A 16,699-nucleotide genomic window follows, 5' to 3' on the forward strand; every position below is an offset into this window, starting at 1 on the left:
TCTAGTCAGCAAATCGCATAGAAGAACACGAGCCATAGGACTGCCCACCTGTACAAGGAATACATGGAAATAGTTACAGACCTTTCTTAGAATGGACAACCCCTTTAATAAGCAGGCAGCATGTGACTGCAGCAACATAGCTCAGCACTGGGGCAAGGGATTACAAGCAGCAAGGTCACAGCTGTAGCCTAGCTCTGACCTTTGGGTCCGTTTACATGGACCAACTGGCTGTAGTTTCACCGGTTTTTAAACTTGGAACGGATTGGCAGTCGTTTCAGACCAAAGTATCTGATGTGCACTGAGTGAGAAATCTGTAATAGTGAACATAGACTGCCATGGTATTTGACAGTGCACGCTCTGTTTTTCACAGGACGATGCACAGACAAGAATGAGAATCTTTTGTGCCACACAAAAGATAATTTCATCTGATGAACAAGCATTTTGCTCATTCATCAGGTGATCATCAGCCTGGCTACAGTGCAACATAATTTTAAAACAAGCGTTTTGAACAGTGCTCATTCAAGAGTAACTTGCAGTGTGAATGCAGATTCGAAGGGCCTGACCAGTGCAGATAACTTGTCACTAGTGATGAGTGAACTTGCTTGGATAAGTTTCTTTGGAGTGCTCGAAAGATATGCTGGAGTCCCAACGGCTGCATGTCTCGCGGCTGTTCGACAGCAGCAACAACACATGTATGCATTGTCAGTTTGTTAGGCAATGTCTGCTTGTGCTGTGGCTGTCAAATAGGCGCAAGACATGCAGGAGCTGGGAGTTAAAAATATTATTCGAGCACGCCGAAGACACTTGGTTAGCACAAAAGCATGCTCAGATAACACCTAATCTGAACACATTAGCTCATCATTAGTTGTCACACCTATATCTAGGGGGTTGATGGAGGTGTGGGTCCAATCACTGGGACCTGTACAGATTGGCAGTATGTGGTACTTTTATTTCCACTACAATGAAGCAACAGGGTGAAAAACCAACCGATGGTCCATCAATTCCCTATGAGGCTGATGAGCTCAGCACTGGGCATTTTCCAGCAGGCCAGTAGACTATGAATGGAGCAGCGGTAAGGGTGGTTTCACATTAGCGTTTCAGGGCACAGCGACGGCCTGCGCACGGCCACCGCTAAGCCCCGCCCCCGCCGCGCCTCCACCGGTAGCTCCGCCTACGGGCGCATGACACTACATGCGTCCTGCATCCCCTATCACTGGGGACACAGGCCGTGCGCAGTATGCGTTTGGCAGCGCATGCGTCCTTTTGACGGTGCGCCGACCAGCACCAAACGCAACCTGTTGCAATTTGGTTGCGCTCGGCGCACCATCAAAAGGACGCATGTGCCGCCAAACGCATACTGCGGAGCTACCGGAGGAAGTGCAGCAGGGGGCGGGGCTTAGCGGCAGCCGTGCGCAGGCCGTCGCTGCGCCCTGAAACGCTAATGTGAAACCACCCTTACCGCTGAAAACGCTAATGTGAAACCACCCTTAGACATGCGTACTGCCACTGCCACATTGTAATGGGGATGAAAGTGCTCCTTCGTATTGGTGCAGGCAAGATATCACCTGGACTTTTGTGATAAACTATCTGCACTAGACAAGCACTGTAGTTTACCAATTCAGTCAGCACTGTCAATAGCAACACCTGTTGTCCAGGCTTATGACCCATCTTTGGGCTAGGTCAGCAGCATCAGATTGATAGGGGGAAACTCCCGGCACCATCAGATCAGCTGTTAACAATGTCCATGTACCGTGGACAGGCATTTTATACCACACAATGGGTAAGCTATAAACTCTACATATCTTTTGGCTGTCTCATGGCTGTCTTAATGGCTATTATGGTCTGCACTACATGCACTTTATTACCAGTCTGACATCCTTGGTCTCTTTTTGGACCCATTTACTATATTATCACCTTGCTACCCCATAGCCTGCTACCGTTCCACCCCTCCACTCATTTTTACTTGAGTACTTTCCTTCTTTGATTGTTTCCTCATACATGTCTCATGCCTTTTCCCTTTGATTCATGATTTTGTTATTAGACGTATTGAATCTTGAATAAGACTTGCGCTGCAGTTCTCTGCTAAGAACACTACACAGCGAATAAAGCTGTGTTGTTCCAGAACTGCTCCATTTACATTCAGACGCTGTCAGAGATCAGTATAGCTGACCATGTGGATGCCGGACCTCCAAGTATCTATCCACATGAAAAATTCAGATTTTAAAACTTTTACTAAAAGACTTTTGTGGTGCAGTTTTGTATGAACTTACATTTTTTCACCTTTTTTTCCATCATGATCTTAAAATTCAGTGTATCAAAAATGTGTGTGTGTGTGTGTGTGTGTGGGGGGGGGGGGGGTTGGCACATGTTTAATAATGACAAAAAAAAAAAACACAATAAAAACTACAGCAAAACATCCAAAAACTATGCTTTTTCCAAAATGCAATAGCGTACATAGAGGGAAAAAGAATGAGTGAAATGCACTATAGGAGCTTTTTTTTAATTCAAATGATTAAAATTGCTGCAAGCAAATCTGAAGATTTTTTTGCTTTTTTCTTTAATGGGGATTTTGGTGTGGAATCCACATTAATAAACTGTTAGCTATAGCCAGTGTCAGATATAGACTATGTGTGACACGGCTGTAATCAGGGTTGCTGCCTGCCTCTATTTTATGCTGGCGTTAGATTGGGATGCATAAACCTGGTGACAGATTCTATACCATAAAGAATTGTCACCGCTCCTGAAAACTTTTATTTTTTATATATATACACTTGTTTTATAAAAGATGTAAATGAAATTCTGCTGTGCTGTTCCCAAGTTATTCCTCTTAACCACTTACTGCCAGCTGACGGGATAGTATGTCAGCTGGCCGTATCCCCCGCTTTGATGAGGGCTCTGGCGGTGAGCCCACCTCAAAGCCGCGACATGTCAGCTGTTTTCAACAGCTGACATGTTCCTGCAATAGGCGCGAGTGGAATCGCGATCCGCCCGCGCCCATTAACAAGTTAAATGCCGCTGTCAAACACTGACAGCGGCATTTAAGAAGCGCTTCCAGCCACCGGGCCGGAGATATGCGTAACGCTGAACACCCCGCCACGTAATCGCAGGTCAGCGATGCGTTGCCTGGAGACCTCTATGGTTGTTGATGACGGATTGCTATGAGCGCCACCCTGTGGTCAGCGCTCATAGCAATGCTGTAATACTGCTACATAGAGGTGATCTGTGCATCACCTCTATGTAGCAGAGTCGATCGAGTAATGGATGCTTCTAGCCTTCCAATGTTGACTATTGAAGCCTGCTAAAAGTTAAAAAAAATTCTGTTTAAAAAAATATTAAAAAAAGAAAAAACAAAAAAGTTCAAATCACCCCCCTTTTGCCCCAATCAAAATAAAATAAAATCAAGCCTACACATATTTGGTATCGCCGAGCTCAGAATCGCCCCGATCAATTTCCGGGCTGATATACAACATTCTATAATGCAGTAGATAAGCCCCAGATCCAACATGCGAAAAATAAACTATACTTACCTGCAAGCCGATCCGGTCCGAGGGGTGTAGCTCTTTTTTGGTCCGGCACTTCCCATCATCTTACGATGCCGCCCTCCCGCTTGGTCCGTGTTCCTGCAGTGCGTAGGAGCTGGACCTCTCTGACCTTTCCCGGTGCCTGCAAGCTGCATGGCTTTGCTCTGCCCTCAACAGGGCAAATAAGTATGCCTGCGCAGGAGCGCAATGCTGAGCAGACTGTCCGGATGGTATTGCAAGAAGATGGAGGTGCCAGACCAAGAAGAGTGAAACCCCTTGGACCGAAACGACCCACAGGTGAGTATAATAAAAAGTGTTTTTTCTTCTCTTACAGGTTGGGTTGGGGGCAGATATTATAGAATTCTGTATATCAGTCCTGAAAGGCGGTGGCCTCATCTCATATCGGTCTAACTTGGTGCTGTACAGGTTCACTTTAAAAACAGAATATATGTTGTTCTGAAATGGTAATTCAAGTGAGTGGACAGATCATAAAAAACCTGTCGAGCACAAAGCTTCAAAACTAAGAAATAAAAATACAAATTATATTTTCCAGAGTTTCCGAACTTTACATTTCTATTCAGGTCGGAGTTGTAAAGTATTCAGCTACTGATTTGACAAGAGCCATTCAGTTATCAATGAACAGAGAAATCATACCTGAAGAGACATCTTCTTTATTTGTGATCATGTGGTCCTTAGTGAATTTAACCCTTTGATGTGCTTCTATACAAGTCTTACAAAGCCATTCTCCACATTCCCCGCACAGCCCTACAGCACTTGCATTGTCCTCGCAACTTGTACAAACCTAGGAAACAGACAAAATATACAAAACATGAAAGAAAATAAACAATAATTCACTATATAACAAGGCCAAATATTTGGGTTCATATATTCACTGTTGCTTGTGAAGGGATGTTCAACAGAAGAGAGTTTCTTTTAAGGTTTAATAATTTTTACACTTAACTTCCGACTAGGTTATAATGGACAGGCGAATGTTAGGCTTGAGCTTTGGTCTTCATGCGACATACAGGTTTTATATTTTTTTGCCCACAACACTTATAAAAAGGGCTGCCTAACATTTCTTCAGAAGCACTTCACATCTCTGCCTGCCAGACTTCTTACTTGCTAGAGGAACTATGTCTCCTGAAGTTTGACAGTTTGGACCAGCGTCATGGTCGCGCCACTGACCTGAGCGCTCACCCGTCCTGCCTGAAGCAGTTAGAGTCTGCAGCATCAAAGTAGTACAAGGGCACTCAAATAGCTTGTTCTCATTGCCAAGGAAAGCAGCCACCTCTGATAGACTGCTGAGGTGACCAATAAACCAAGCAACAAGCAATAAAATATAATAAAAATCGCTCCATTCCTGGGACGGAGAGGATTTTTATAGGCAGTAAATAGCAAGGTTGCTTGCTTTTACAAGCACTTTGCTAATTTTACCCAATTAAGAAGTTAGACATTATTGAAGGGGTTATATAAAAATTAGAACCATTTTTTCCCAATCTCCTTCAGCCATAAGAAGCCATTATGTTAGAGCAGGCACGTCCGTCATATGTACGCAAAAACTGGCAGCGCTGCAGCACTGGATCGCTGGGGAAAAGATTGAGATGCTTTTGTCAATTTATGACAATGGCGGTAGTTTAACCAGTTCACGACTGGGCAATTTCCCCCCTATTCATGACCATGTAAATTAGGTTTTTCGTACATGCGGTGTAAAAAAATGTAGCTATTCACGTAAATGTTGCTTCTTTTATTCGTGATACATTGGGCTACATCACCATCATCAATGCGCTGAAAAAAATTTAGATATTCATGTAAATGTTGCTTCTTTTATTCATGATACATTGGGCTTAATCACTATCATCAATGCTCTTTTCTTTAGGACGTGGCGCTATCGGTTGGAAAAAAAAAAAGGAAATACCGTATATACTCATGTATAAGCAGACCCGTGTATAAACAGACCCCCCTAAATTTGCCACAAAATAACTGGGAAAACTTATTGACTCGCGTATAAGCCTAGGGTGGAAAATGCAGCAGCTTACTGGTAAATTTAAAAAATAAAAATAGATAAGGATAAAAGTAAAATAAATTGAGACATCAGTAGGTTAAATGTTTCTGAATATCCATATTGAATCAGGAGCCCCATATAATGCTCCATACAGTCTACAATGGCCCCATAAGATGCGCCGTACAAAATACACCACATATAATAATCCATACAGTTCATGATGGCCCTATAAGATGCTCCATACAAACTACACCCCATATAATGTTGCACAAAGGTAATAATGCCCCATAAGATGCTCCATAGAATAATATGCCCCACATGCTGCCCCATAAAGGTTATGGCCCCATAAAATATTCCATAGATTATGCCCCCATATGCTGCTCCATAGATTATGTCCCCATATGCTGCTCCATAGATTATGCCCCCATAAGCTGCTCCATAGATTATGCCCCCATATGCTGCTCCATAGATTATGCCCCCCATATGCTGCTCCATAGATTATGCCCCCATATATTGCTGCTGCAAATTATAAAAAAATTAAAAAATTTAAAAAAATTACATACCTCTTGTCTTAAACTGTAAAGCTCTGCGGAATATGTTGGCGCTATATAAAGATTATTATTATTATTGTCGCTGGGGGCCCGATGCCGGTGTCCTGAGCAGGCGGTGACAGGTTCTGATGTCACCGCTGGCTCAGGACCCCGTCACTGGCGATATTTACCGATCCCCGCTCCATGGCTGCGCGTCACTGTCTGCCGGGTCTCTCTGTCAGTGACGTTCAGGCAGAGGGAACGCGCGCACTAACTACGTCACCACGCCCTCTGACCTGAACATCACAGACAGAGGACGCGGAGAAGAGGACAGCAGCGCGCAGCGATGGACCGGGGACAGGGGAATATAGCTTATACTTACCCCCCTGGCGTGGTCTCTGCAGCCCCCCTGCTTCTCCCTGTCTCCCTTCCTTCAGCGGTCACGTGGTACCGCTCATTAAAGTCATATGTGCATATTCATGACTTTAATGAGCGGTACCGCTGAAGGAAGGAGCACGAGACCGGGAGAAGCAGGGGGGCTGCTGAGACTGCGCCAGGGGGTAAGTATGACCTGACACCCCTGCTCCCCCTCCGACCCCCTGGTATATGATTCGCGCATAAGCTGAGAGGGGGACTTTCAGTCCAAAAAAAATGGGCTGAAAATTTCGGCTTAAACACGAGTATACACGGTAAGTCTCTGGTTTACTTTTGTAACTTCAAATAATTAAACTATACATTTGTTCCTTATTCTATGAAATATTTTTATATATCAGACACTTACTTGGGGTGGGGCTAGTAATATGAATTTGAATTGACAGTGGCATTTTTCTTCTTCTTTTCACCTGTTAATTATTATACACATTGTGGCCCTCAAAGTCATAAAAGATCATTGGAGGGTAGTTAAATATTGAAATATTTTATTTTCATTGAATTTCCTTTTGTAACTGGGGGTGGTATGTTAGTCTCAGGTACAAGGGAACTGATGGCTCCATAGCAGAGCCATCTTGACCCCCTGTGGACAGCAAAGCCGTCTTGACCCCCTGTGTACAACGGCTTCTTCTATCTCCCTATACACAGCGATCACATGACCACTATGATGAAGTAAGCACTTCCCATTACTGCATACACAGCGCAGGAAACACAGTGATGGAGAAGGCACATATGGGAGCAAGCCGGCTGTTTCTGCTCTACAAAGTAGTGACATTATATAAAGTCACAGATGAACGAAAAACCCTTAGAATTTACCGCAAGTCTAAGGGTGGTACTGAAGCTGTTCTATAAGCTGGACAACACTTTTAGACCTTACACTACTTTTTAGAATCCCACTATCATTACACAGACGTCATCAAGACAAAATCAGAAGTCAGGACCACAAAGTCAAATATGCAGAAGGATGTCATGGCAAAATACCTGCTTAGAGGTACCAAGCAATATCTTTATAGTCATGCATCACTGGCTCCACAAAAAGATAATTACTGTGCTCATGACCAGACCATAAAAGGAGATTACGGGTTCTTATCACTAGCATTTTGTTGGTAATAAGGAGAGGCGCTCCTTGGCTAATCACATGAGACTTGCCAATCTCTTCTACTAAAGATCATCCAGGCATGATCATATCCACTGAACAGGAACACAATCTGCATTTCTACTACCTGTACACAATATATTAGAGTGCGGAAAACAGATGTTTATATGACTATCGCAATTGCCCCACTTAAAGTGGAGACCGCAGTGGACATTCTGGACAGTAACCAGCCAGATCCTCTTTTCCAGAAAGATAAGCACATCAGGTTTCTAGCAGAGATCACAAGCCAATTACTGCAATAAAGCAATCATTTGCCCATGGACTTCATTATGACACTGTGGGGTTGTTCTACTTAGGCCTCTATTGCCCCTCTCAGTTCACACTTCAACCAGAAGGACTCCAGACAACTAAGAACATCATTCCCACTGCCTCTCCATTTGTAAGAAAATGCTAATTCGATTTCCTTGACTTATCTTTAGGAGGCATCACACCTCCCACCTAATGAACAAATGTCCTACTGTAGTATCCCTTAAATGTTGTGCTTTTTTCTTATTAATCAATTTGTTATCTTGCCTGTAGAAGGAGCCTCTGTGCTCTGAAAGCTTGCAAACAGTTTCTGGTTAGCCAATAAAGGTATCACTCTGAGAATACTTTTGTCATCATTGGGCAGAAAAGTATTCACATCGATTTTTCTGGCTAACACGTTACCACAATATAATTTATTATTGTACATCAGCCAAATTGATTATATTTTATTTTAGATGGGTTAGAGAGTTGTACACAACTTCCATACTGCCGACCTATACTCAGTATAAGTTTTTAATATCAGACCAATCAGATGTTATGAGCTAGGCTTACAGGCCTGTCACACTAAGAGATATCGCTAGCAATATCGCTATAAAGTCACTGGTTTTTGTGACGTTATAGCGATATTGCTAGCGATATCGCTATGTCTGATACCTCCGACCGGCTCCCCCGCTGGTTATCGCTGATCGCGCAAGAACGTCCTGGACCATTTCTCGTCATCAGCTTCCTGCTTGGCTTCCTGTAGCGCCGACGAGCGACGCGTGGACGCGGGCGGGAGGACGTCAGGATCGCCTCGTCTGACAGGTAAGTAATGACCCCCGACCGCTGCAATGTCGCTGGTGAGATCTGCCTGTGTGGCAGCTCACTAGCGACCACTTAGCGATGCACCAGCGATCCTGACCGCGTCATATCGCTGGTCGGGATCGCTGATGCATCGCTAAGTGTGACAGTACCTTTATACAGTTGTGGCCAAAAGTATTGACAATTCTGCAATTCTGTCAGATAATACTCAGTTTCTTCCTGAAAATGATTGCAAACACATTCTTTGGTATCATTTAATTTGTCTTAAATGAAAAAAAATACAGAGAATGAAGCAAAAAGCAAAACATTGATCATTTCACACAAAACTCCAAAAATGGGCCAGACAAAAGTATTGGCACCCTCAGCCTAATACTTGGTTGCACAACCTTTAGCCAAAATAACTGCGACCAACCGCTTACGGTAACCATTAATGAGTTTCTTACAATGCTCTGCTGGAATTTTAGACCATTCTTCTTTGGCAAACTGCTCCAGGTCCCCGATATTTGAAGGGTGCCTTCTCCAAACTGCCATTTTTAGATCTCTCCACAGGTGTCCTATGGGATTCAGGTCTGGACTCATTGTTGGCCACCTTAAAAGTTTCCAGTGCTTTCTCTCAAACCATTTTCTAGTGCTTTTTGAAGTGTGTTTTGAGTCATTGTCCTGCTGGAAGACCCATGACCTCTGAGGGAGACCCAGCTTTCTCACACTGGGCCCTACATTATGCTGCAAAATTTGTTGGTAGTCTTCTGACTTCATAATGCCATGCACACGGTAAAGCAGTCCAGTGCCAGAGGCAGCAAAGCAACCCCAAAACATCAGGGAACCTCCGCCATGTTTGACTGTAGGGACTGTGTTCTTTTCTTTGAATGCCTTTTTTTTCCTCCTGTAAACTCTATGTTGATGCCTTTGCCCAAAAAGCTCTACTTTTGTCTCATCTGACCAGAGAACATTCTTCCAAAATGTTTTAGGCTTTTTCAGGTAAGTTTTGGAAAACTCCAGCCTGGCTTTTTTATGTCTCGGGGTAAGAAGTGGGGTCTTCCTGGGTCTCCTACCATACAGTCCCTTTTCATTCAGACGACGACAGGTAGTACGGGTTGACACTGTTGTACCCTCGGACTGCAGGGCAGCTTGAATTGTTTGGATGTTAGTCGAGGTTCTTTATCCAACATCCGCACAATCTTGTGTTGAAATCTCTTGTCAATTTTTCTTTTCCATCCACATCTAGGGAGGTTAGCCACAGTGCCATGGGCTTTAAACTTCTTGATGACACTGCGCATGGTACACAGGAACATTCAGGTCTTTGGAGATTGACTTGTAGCCTTGAGATTGCTCATGCTTCCTCACAATTTGGTTTCTTCAGTCCTCAGACAGTTCTTTGGTCTTTCTTTTCTCCATGCTCAATGTGGTACAGACAAGCACACAGGACAGAGGTTGAGTCAACTTTAATCCATGTCAAATGGCTGCAAGTGTGATTTAGTTATTGCCAACACCTGTTAGGTGCCACAGGTAAGTTAAAGGTGCTGTTAATTAGACAAATTAGAGAAGCATCACATGATTTTTCGAACAACGCCAATACTTTTGTCCACCCTCTTTTTTATGTTTGGTGTGGAATTATATCCAATTTGGCTTTAGGACTATTCTTTTTGCATTTAAGACAAATTAAATGAAGATAATAATACCAAAGAATTTGTGTTTGCAATCATTTTCAGGAAGAAACTGAGTATTATCTGACAGAATTGCAGGGGTGTCAATACTTTTGGCCACAACTGTATCTGCCTGCCGGGATTTCAGATCCCTGATAGGTTGTTGATGAATTGTCCAAAAGATAAGAGCCATGTTGAAGTAGTGGACAACCCCTTTAAGATAATCAAATCTTTTTTGTAAAAGGTGAATACTCACTTCAACTTCTTAGAATATAGGAATATGCTCCTGCAATCAATTAGGAACAGGTCTGGTGCCTATTAGGCCATGTTCACACATTCAGTATTTGGTCGGTATTTTAACTCTATTTGCAAGCCAAAACCAGGAGTGGGTGATAAATACAGAAGTGTTGATGTGTTTCCATTAAACTTTTCGTCCGTTTGTTCCACTCCTGCTTTTGGTTTACAAGTACTGATGTAACATACTGACCACATACTGAACATATGCACGTGGCCTTAGGCTGAGTTTACATGTCCCATAATCAACGGCTCATGGAGGACGACCTCCTCCTCCTTACAGGGACAGGAAAGCACACGAGAGGTTAAAAGGTCCCCGTCCCACCCCATTTCCCTCAGTGATTTAACAAGTACCACAGTGTGGATAATGCAAGTAACACTTTAATGATACAATCATATTACAGCATATGACAAACAGGGAGGGAACTACCCGTGATGTCAGGATGGACTCCTGGAAACATCATTACCGGTAGGTCTAAGGCTGTGTGCACACGCTGCGGATTAGGTGCGGATTCATCCGCGCGGATTTTGTAAAATCCGCAGGTGAAACCGCAGGTCAAAAGACCTGCGGTTTTACCTGCGGATTGCTCTGCGGTTTTGCCCTGCGGTTTTTCATCTCCTCAATAGAGGAGATGGCAAACCGCAGGAGAATTCGCAGAAAGAATTGACATGTCAATTCTTTCTGCGGATTGAAAACCGCAGATAATCCGCGCGGAAAATTCCGCACCGTCTACACTGCGGTTTTTGATTCCCATAGGGAATCATGGTACTGTACACCGCAGCAAAAACTGCTGCGGGTCCGCAGCGGCCAAAACCGCTGCGGAACCGCAGCAAAATCCGCAGCGTGTGCACATAGTCTTATACTTATTTTCAAGGACGTCCACCTGACAGCACAATGGAGAGTACCAAAGCACCTCCTCAGGGTGGGATTACCGCCTGGAGAAACTTTCTCCCAAATGCGGTCTGTTGACCAGATAGCACATCAAGCTTGTAGTGCTTGCAGAATGTATTAAGTCTGGCCCAGGTTGCTGCTCTACAGATTTGATCAACCGAGGCGCCCGCTCGTTCGGCCCAAGAGGCCGATACCGCCCTTTAAAGTATCTGGCGGGCTGGCGCCTTCTGCTTGGTAGGCGTCTGAGATTACTGAAGTAATCCATCTTGCGATGGATGCCTTAGACGCTTTTTTTCCCCCGTTTTTACCCCCAAAAAGGACGAACAGGTTTGGGTCAATACGCCAACTGTTGGTGGCCTCTAAATAGTCTATAACCGCGCGTCTCACATCCAGTGAGTGAAGATGCTGTTCCTTTTCATTACGGGGATTGTCACAGAAGGATGGTAACACTATCTCCTGATTTATATTTTGGGAAGAGGCTACTTTGGGAATAAATGCCGGATCTAATCTCAAGATTATACGATCTTTTCTGATCTGGATGTGGGTCACTGATGGTGAGGGCCTGGATTTCCCCTATTCTCTTGGCCGTGGTAATGGCTACAAGGAAGGCCGTTCTGCGAGTGAGAGTTGAGATAGTCATCTCTTTACTGGGGACGTAGGGATCCTTACATAGGAATCTGAGTACCAGGCCAAGGTCCCAAGGCAGGCTGAGCTGCCTAAATGTGGGGCGAAGACGTTGCGTGGCCCTTACAAATCTTACTACCCAAGGATGAGAAGCTAACGGGTAATCAAAGAAGGAGCTCAAGGCCGAAATCAGGACCTTTAAAGTGCTGGGCTTAAGGCCTTTATTAAACCCTGACTGTAGAAAGTTTAGGATACTAGGGAGGTCAGGGGTACCCACCACAAGATCGGACCTGCCACCGTCCAGACAATCTCTTCCATACTTTCTGGTAGATTGCGGACGTCACCGGTTTCCTGTTGGCCTGTAGGGTAGATATGACCTGATCTGATAAGCCTTTTGCCTTCAGGATGTCCCTTTCAGGATCCACGCCGAGGTGGAGTCTTGCTGGATTCGGATGGTGGATCGGGCCCTGGTGGATGACGTCTTTCTTCCGAGGTAGCTCGACTTGGTTTTCCACTGCCATGGCTCCTAGTAGGGGACACCAGCTTCTCCTTGGCCAGTATGGAACGACCATTATTACCTTTGCACGGTCCTCGCAGATCTTCCTGAATACTGCCGGTATGAGCGCCAGTGGTGGGAACGCGTAGAGAGGGGTTCTTCCCAGGCCTGGCTCAGGGCATCTACGCCTTCCGGGTGGTTCACCGGGTTCAGGTAGTAGAATCTGGAGACCTTTGAGTTCTTTCGGCTTGCGAACAGGTCTATACTGGGGGTCCCCCAACACTGACACAGTTGACAGAAAATCTCCTTGTTCAGTTCCCACTCTGTCGGGCAGACCTGCTGTCTGCTTAGGCAGTCCGCTACCACGTTCTGGGAACCTTGTAGATGGATTGCCAATACTGAGAGGACTGTTCCTCCTGCCCAGGCGAATATTCTTCCTGCTAGGGCTTGGAGTGGTCGGTGCCTGGGGCCTCCCTGGTGCTTCAGGAATGACACTGCTGTTACGTTGTCGGATAATATTCGGACATGTCGATTCTTCAGGACCGACCGGTTCCGCCGCGGGGCCTCCCAGACCGCATAGTTTCCTGAAGTTGGAGGATCTGCTTCTAATGTCTACCGGCCATCTTCCCTGGAAGATCTTCCCTTCTACATGGGCTCCCCATCCCCACGAACTGGCGTCTGTGGTGACTACCACGTATGGAGAGGTTGTCCATACCACCTGGAGGTTCCTGGGCTGTGTCCACCACCATAGTGACTTTCACTAGTCCTGGCAGCCTTATAGGTCTGTCGAGTGAAGCCTGACTTCTGTCCCATCTTGCGAGGATCTCCCTTTGTAATGGTCTCAAATGGAACTGGGCCCATCTGACGCACGGAATGCAAGCGGTCATCAGGCCCAGAACCTCCATTGCCCCTCTTATGGTTGAGAGATGCTTCAACGGGTCTCAGACTCCGTCCCGAATAGTCTTCTGCTTTTCTTTTGGTAGCAGGGACATTCTGTCCTCTAAGTCTGGGAGAACTCCGAGGAAGACCTTTCTGGACTCTGGTATGAGGTCTGACTTCTGCCAGTTGATCACCCAGCCGAGGAACTCTAATTGCTCGGTTCCTGTCTCGAATGAGCGCTTCTTCGGATCCTGACACCAGAAGGAAATCGTCTAAGTATGGTGTGATCACGATACCCTGACCTCTCAGGTAGGCCACTACCTCCGTCACCAGCTTTGTGAACATTCGGGGGGCCGAAGCCAGCCCGAATGAAAGGTATTGGAACTGGAAGGTCCGAGTTGGTAATTTGACCACGAATCTTAACAGACTCTGGGATGAAGGATTGATAGGGACCTGATAGTACGCACTCTTCAGGTCGAGGTGCACACGACCGTCTATTAGATGTATTGCGGACCGAATTGATTCCATTCGGAACCTCTTGTACCTGACCCAGGCATTTAGAGGTTTTAAGTTTATAATAGATCGGGCCTCGCCGGATGGTTTTGCAATGGAGAACAGGCAGTAGTAGTGTCCCTTTCCCCTTTCTGTCAGAGGAACCGGTACTATAACCTCTGAACTGATCATTTCCTGTAGGTCCTTCCACATGGCGGAGTCCGCCAGGACTACGGTGGGGGCAATATATCTGTTGGGGGGAGGGGATTAAAGCTCTGTGCTGTAACCCTCCGCAACGGTTCTGAGGACCCAATGATTGTGGGTAACTCAGACCCAATTCACTGCAAAGTGACGGAGTCTCCCCCCAATACCTATGGCGTCATTTCCTTCTAAATCTGGAGGTTGATGCAAAAAGGGAGCTTTTGCTTCTCCCACCCTGGCTGTAGGAGCTCCTGTAGGAGCCTCTGTTAGACCTGGCTTGGCTCCTAAAGTCAGCCTGTCTCCTAGAGAAGGTGCCTCTCCGAAAGGACTGAGGCTGCTTAGGTTTTTCTTCTGGGAACCCTTTATTTTTGTCGGACACTAGCTCTAAAATGTTATCTAGGGCAGGACCGAACACCCTTAGGCCTGAAAAGGGGATGGAGCATAACTTTGCCTTAGAAGAGTTATCCTCTGACCAGGATTTAAGCCAGACCGCTCTCCGAGCTGCATTAGACAGGGAGTTGTTTCTGGCTGCGAACCTTACTGATTCGGCTGACATGTCCGACAGGAACGCCGTGGCCAACTTCATGAGTGGAAGGGATGCCAGGATCTCGGATCTTGTTGGTAAGGTGTTCCTCCAACTGCCCTATCCACAGAAACATAGACCTGGCCACTGAGGTGGCTGCTATGTTAGCCCTAATGAGGGCCGCCGAAGTCTCCCATGTCCTTTTTAATAGAACGTCCGTCTTCATGTCCATCGGGTCTCGGAGACTTGAGTCCTCGAACGGGATGGCGGTTTTCTTGGTGACCTTGGCTACCGGAACATCGATTTTGGGGACTTCTTCCCATGCTTGTGTTTCCTCGGGGTCAAAAGGCAGGTGACTTTTAAAGTCCTGGGATAGTACAAGCCGACGTTCTGCCTCTTTACACTCCTCATGGACCCTTGTCTTAACCCTAGAACGCATGACCATAAAAATCTACACTTTCACATATCTGGGGCCTTTTAGGCCTGTGTGCAAATAACATGGAATAACTCAAACAAAAATAATTTTCAAAGTTTATTTGAAAATTGCAAAGTAAGGATGGATCTGACCTCCTGGTGACCCCAGCTAAGGCTGGCGGAATCCCGGCATTCCAGCAGCCTTAACTGGAGTTACCAAGAGATCAGATCCATTACGGATCACCTCCTGGCAGACCCCAGCGCCAGTGGGAACACAGCCTAAGATGTGAATAATTCAAAACATTACTATGTGCAAAAAAACACAAAAGAGTAACTGAACGGGCTTAACACACCCAGTATACGCATTCGATATAACTCTTTATAATGTTTTTTGTCTAAAAGTTTTTTATATGAAAGTTGCAGTAAACATGCTGCAGGAATCTCTCTTTTCAAAGGTTCCTTTTCTACTTTACTAATAACCGCAACAGCTTTCACACATTATCTGTTCGGAAGAATGCTCCTTGCAGACATTTTGTCCACAAGTAGTACAGACACGCTGGGATTTCCTGTCCACCTTTGCTGGACAAATATAACATCACTTTCTTTTTTTATCTCTTGGCTCTGGATGTTCCTGAAAACGTATACCACATCGGATCATAGCTTCTGTTTGCCTTTGTAAGCATTTTGTTCTGCTTCTCTCCATCATGTTAGGCATTAAAAGTTCATAGCAAAGTTCTGTCAAGTATAGACGTCTCTTGTCCTTTCTGTTGGCATGGAATTCTGGATGAGTCACTATAAACAATATAGGTATTGAGGGCTGACACATTTAGCATATTATAAAAAAAGAACTACAGGCCAAAGTTTTGTCTGCCTCTTGCACGTATACTCTCCAATCATTTCTTCCATCTTGTCCACTCCTCCTTTGGTTTTAGTATAATGCAAGATGATTTCGGGTTTCTGTTTCCTGTTATTGGTGTTTATACTTCCATCACGGTGCATTGTACTCAGTAATATCACAGATTTTTCTCTCTTAGCTTTATAAGACACCATTGTCGCTTGATTGCAGAAACCAAATACACTATCATAAAGTTGTCGATGTTGATTGTGCTTCATGATTGGAGGAATTTCTCTGCGGTTTTGCTTCATTGTACCAACAAGTGTAAGTTGTTTCTGCAGCAAAAAATTGCCCAGTTCAAGATTGGTGAAGTAGTTGTCCATTGTTATATTTTTTCCAGAATAGAAAATTGGTTTCGCAAGTGTTTTTACTACGTCAGAACATAGGTCTTTCTGGACTGGAGCGTCAACATCTTTGCCACAGTAAATCAGACCATTCATTCCATAATAGCTTGTAGAATCAGACATCCAGAAAATTTTAATACCATATTTAGCAGGTTTGCTGGGCATATACTGAATGAAATTGCAACGTCCCCTAAATGCAAGAAGTTGCTCATCCACTGTCACATTGTCACTAGAATGGTAATGCTTAGTACAGTTCTTGATAAAAAGATTCCAGATGTAGCTAATGGGGGCTAATTTATCTGTTTCCAACCTGACAG

General features: G+C 45.0%; 1 protein-coding gene across 4 annotated transcripts in view; it reads right to left on the reverse strand.

Moving 5' to 3' along the window:
* TRIM33 (tripartite motif containing 33) overlaps positions 1-16,699 on the reverse strand; it is a 216,314-nt gene that overhangs the window by 121,178 nt on the left and 78,437 nt on the right. For all 4 annotated transcript variants that reach the window (XM_073587082.1, XM_073587080.1, XM_073587081.1 and 1 more), the window contains exon 3: positions 4,176-4,323. In XM_073587082.1, the coding sequence (XP_073443183.1) occupies positions 4,176-4,323 (148 nt within the window). The remainder of the gene's footprint in view (positions 1-4,175; positions 4,324-16,699) is intronic.

This window comes from Dendrobates tinctorius, unplaced genomic scaffold (assembly GCF_039654945.1).
Source record: "Dendrobates tinctorius isolate UK_male_01 unplaced genomic scaffold, ASM3965494v1 ptg000098l, whole genome shotgun sequence".
In the NCBI taxonomy this organism is placed as follows: Eukaryota; Metazoa; Chordata; class Amphibia; order Anura; family Dendrobatidae; genus Dendrobates; species Dendrobates tinctorius.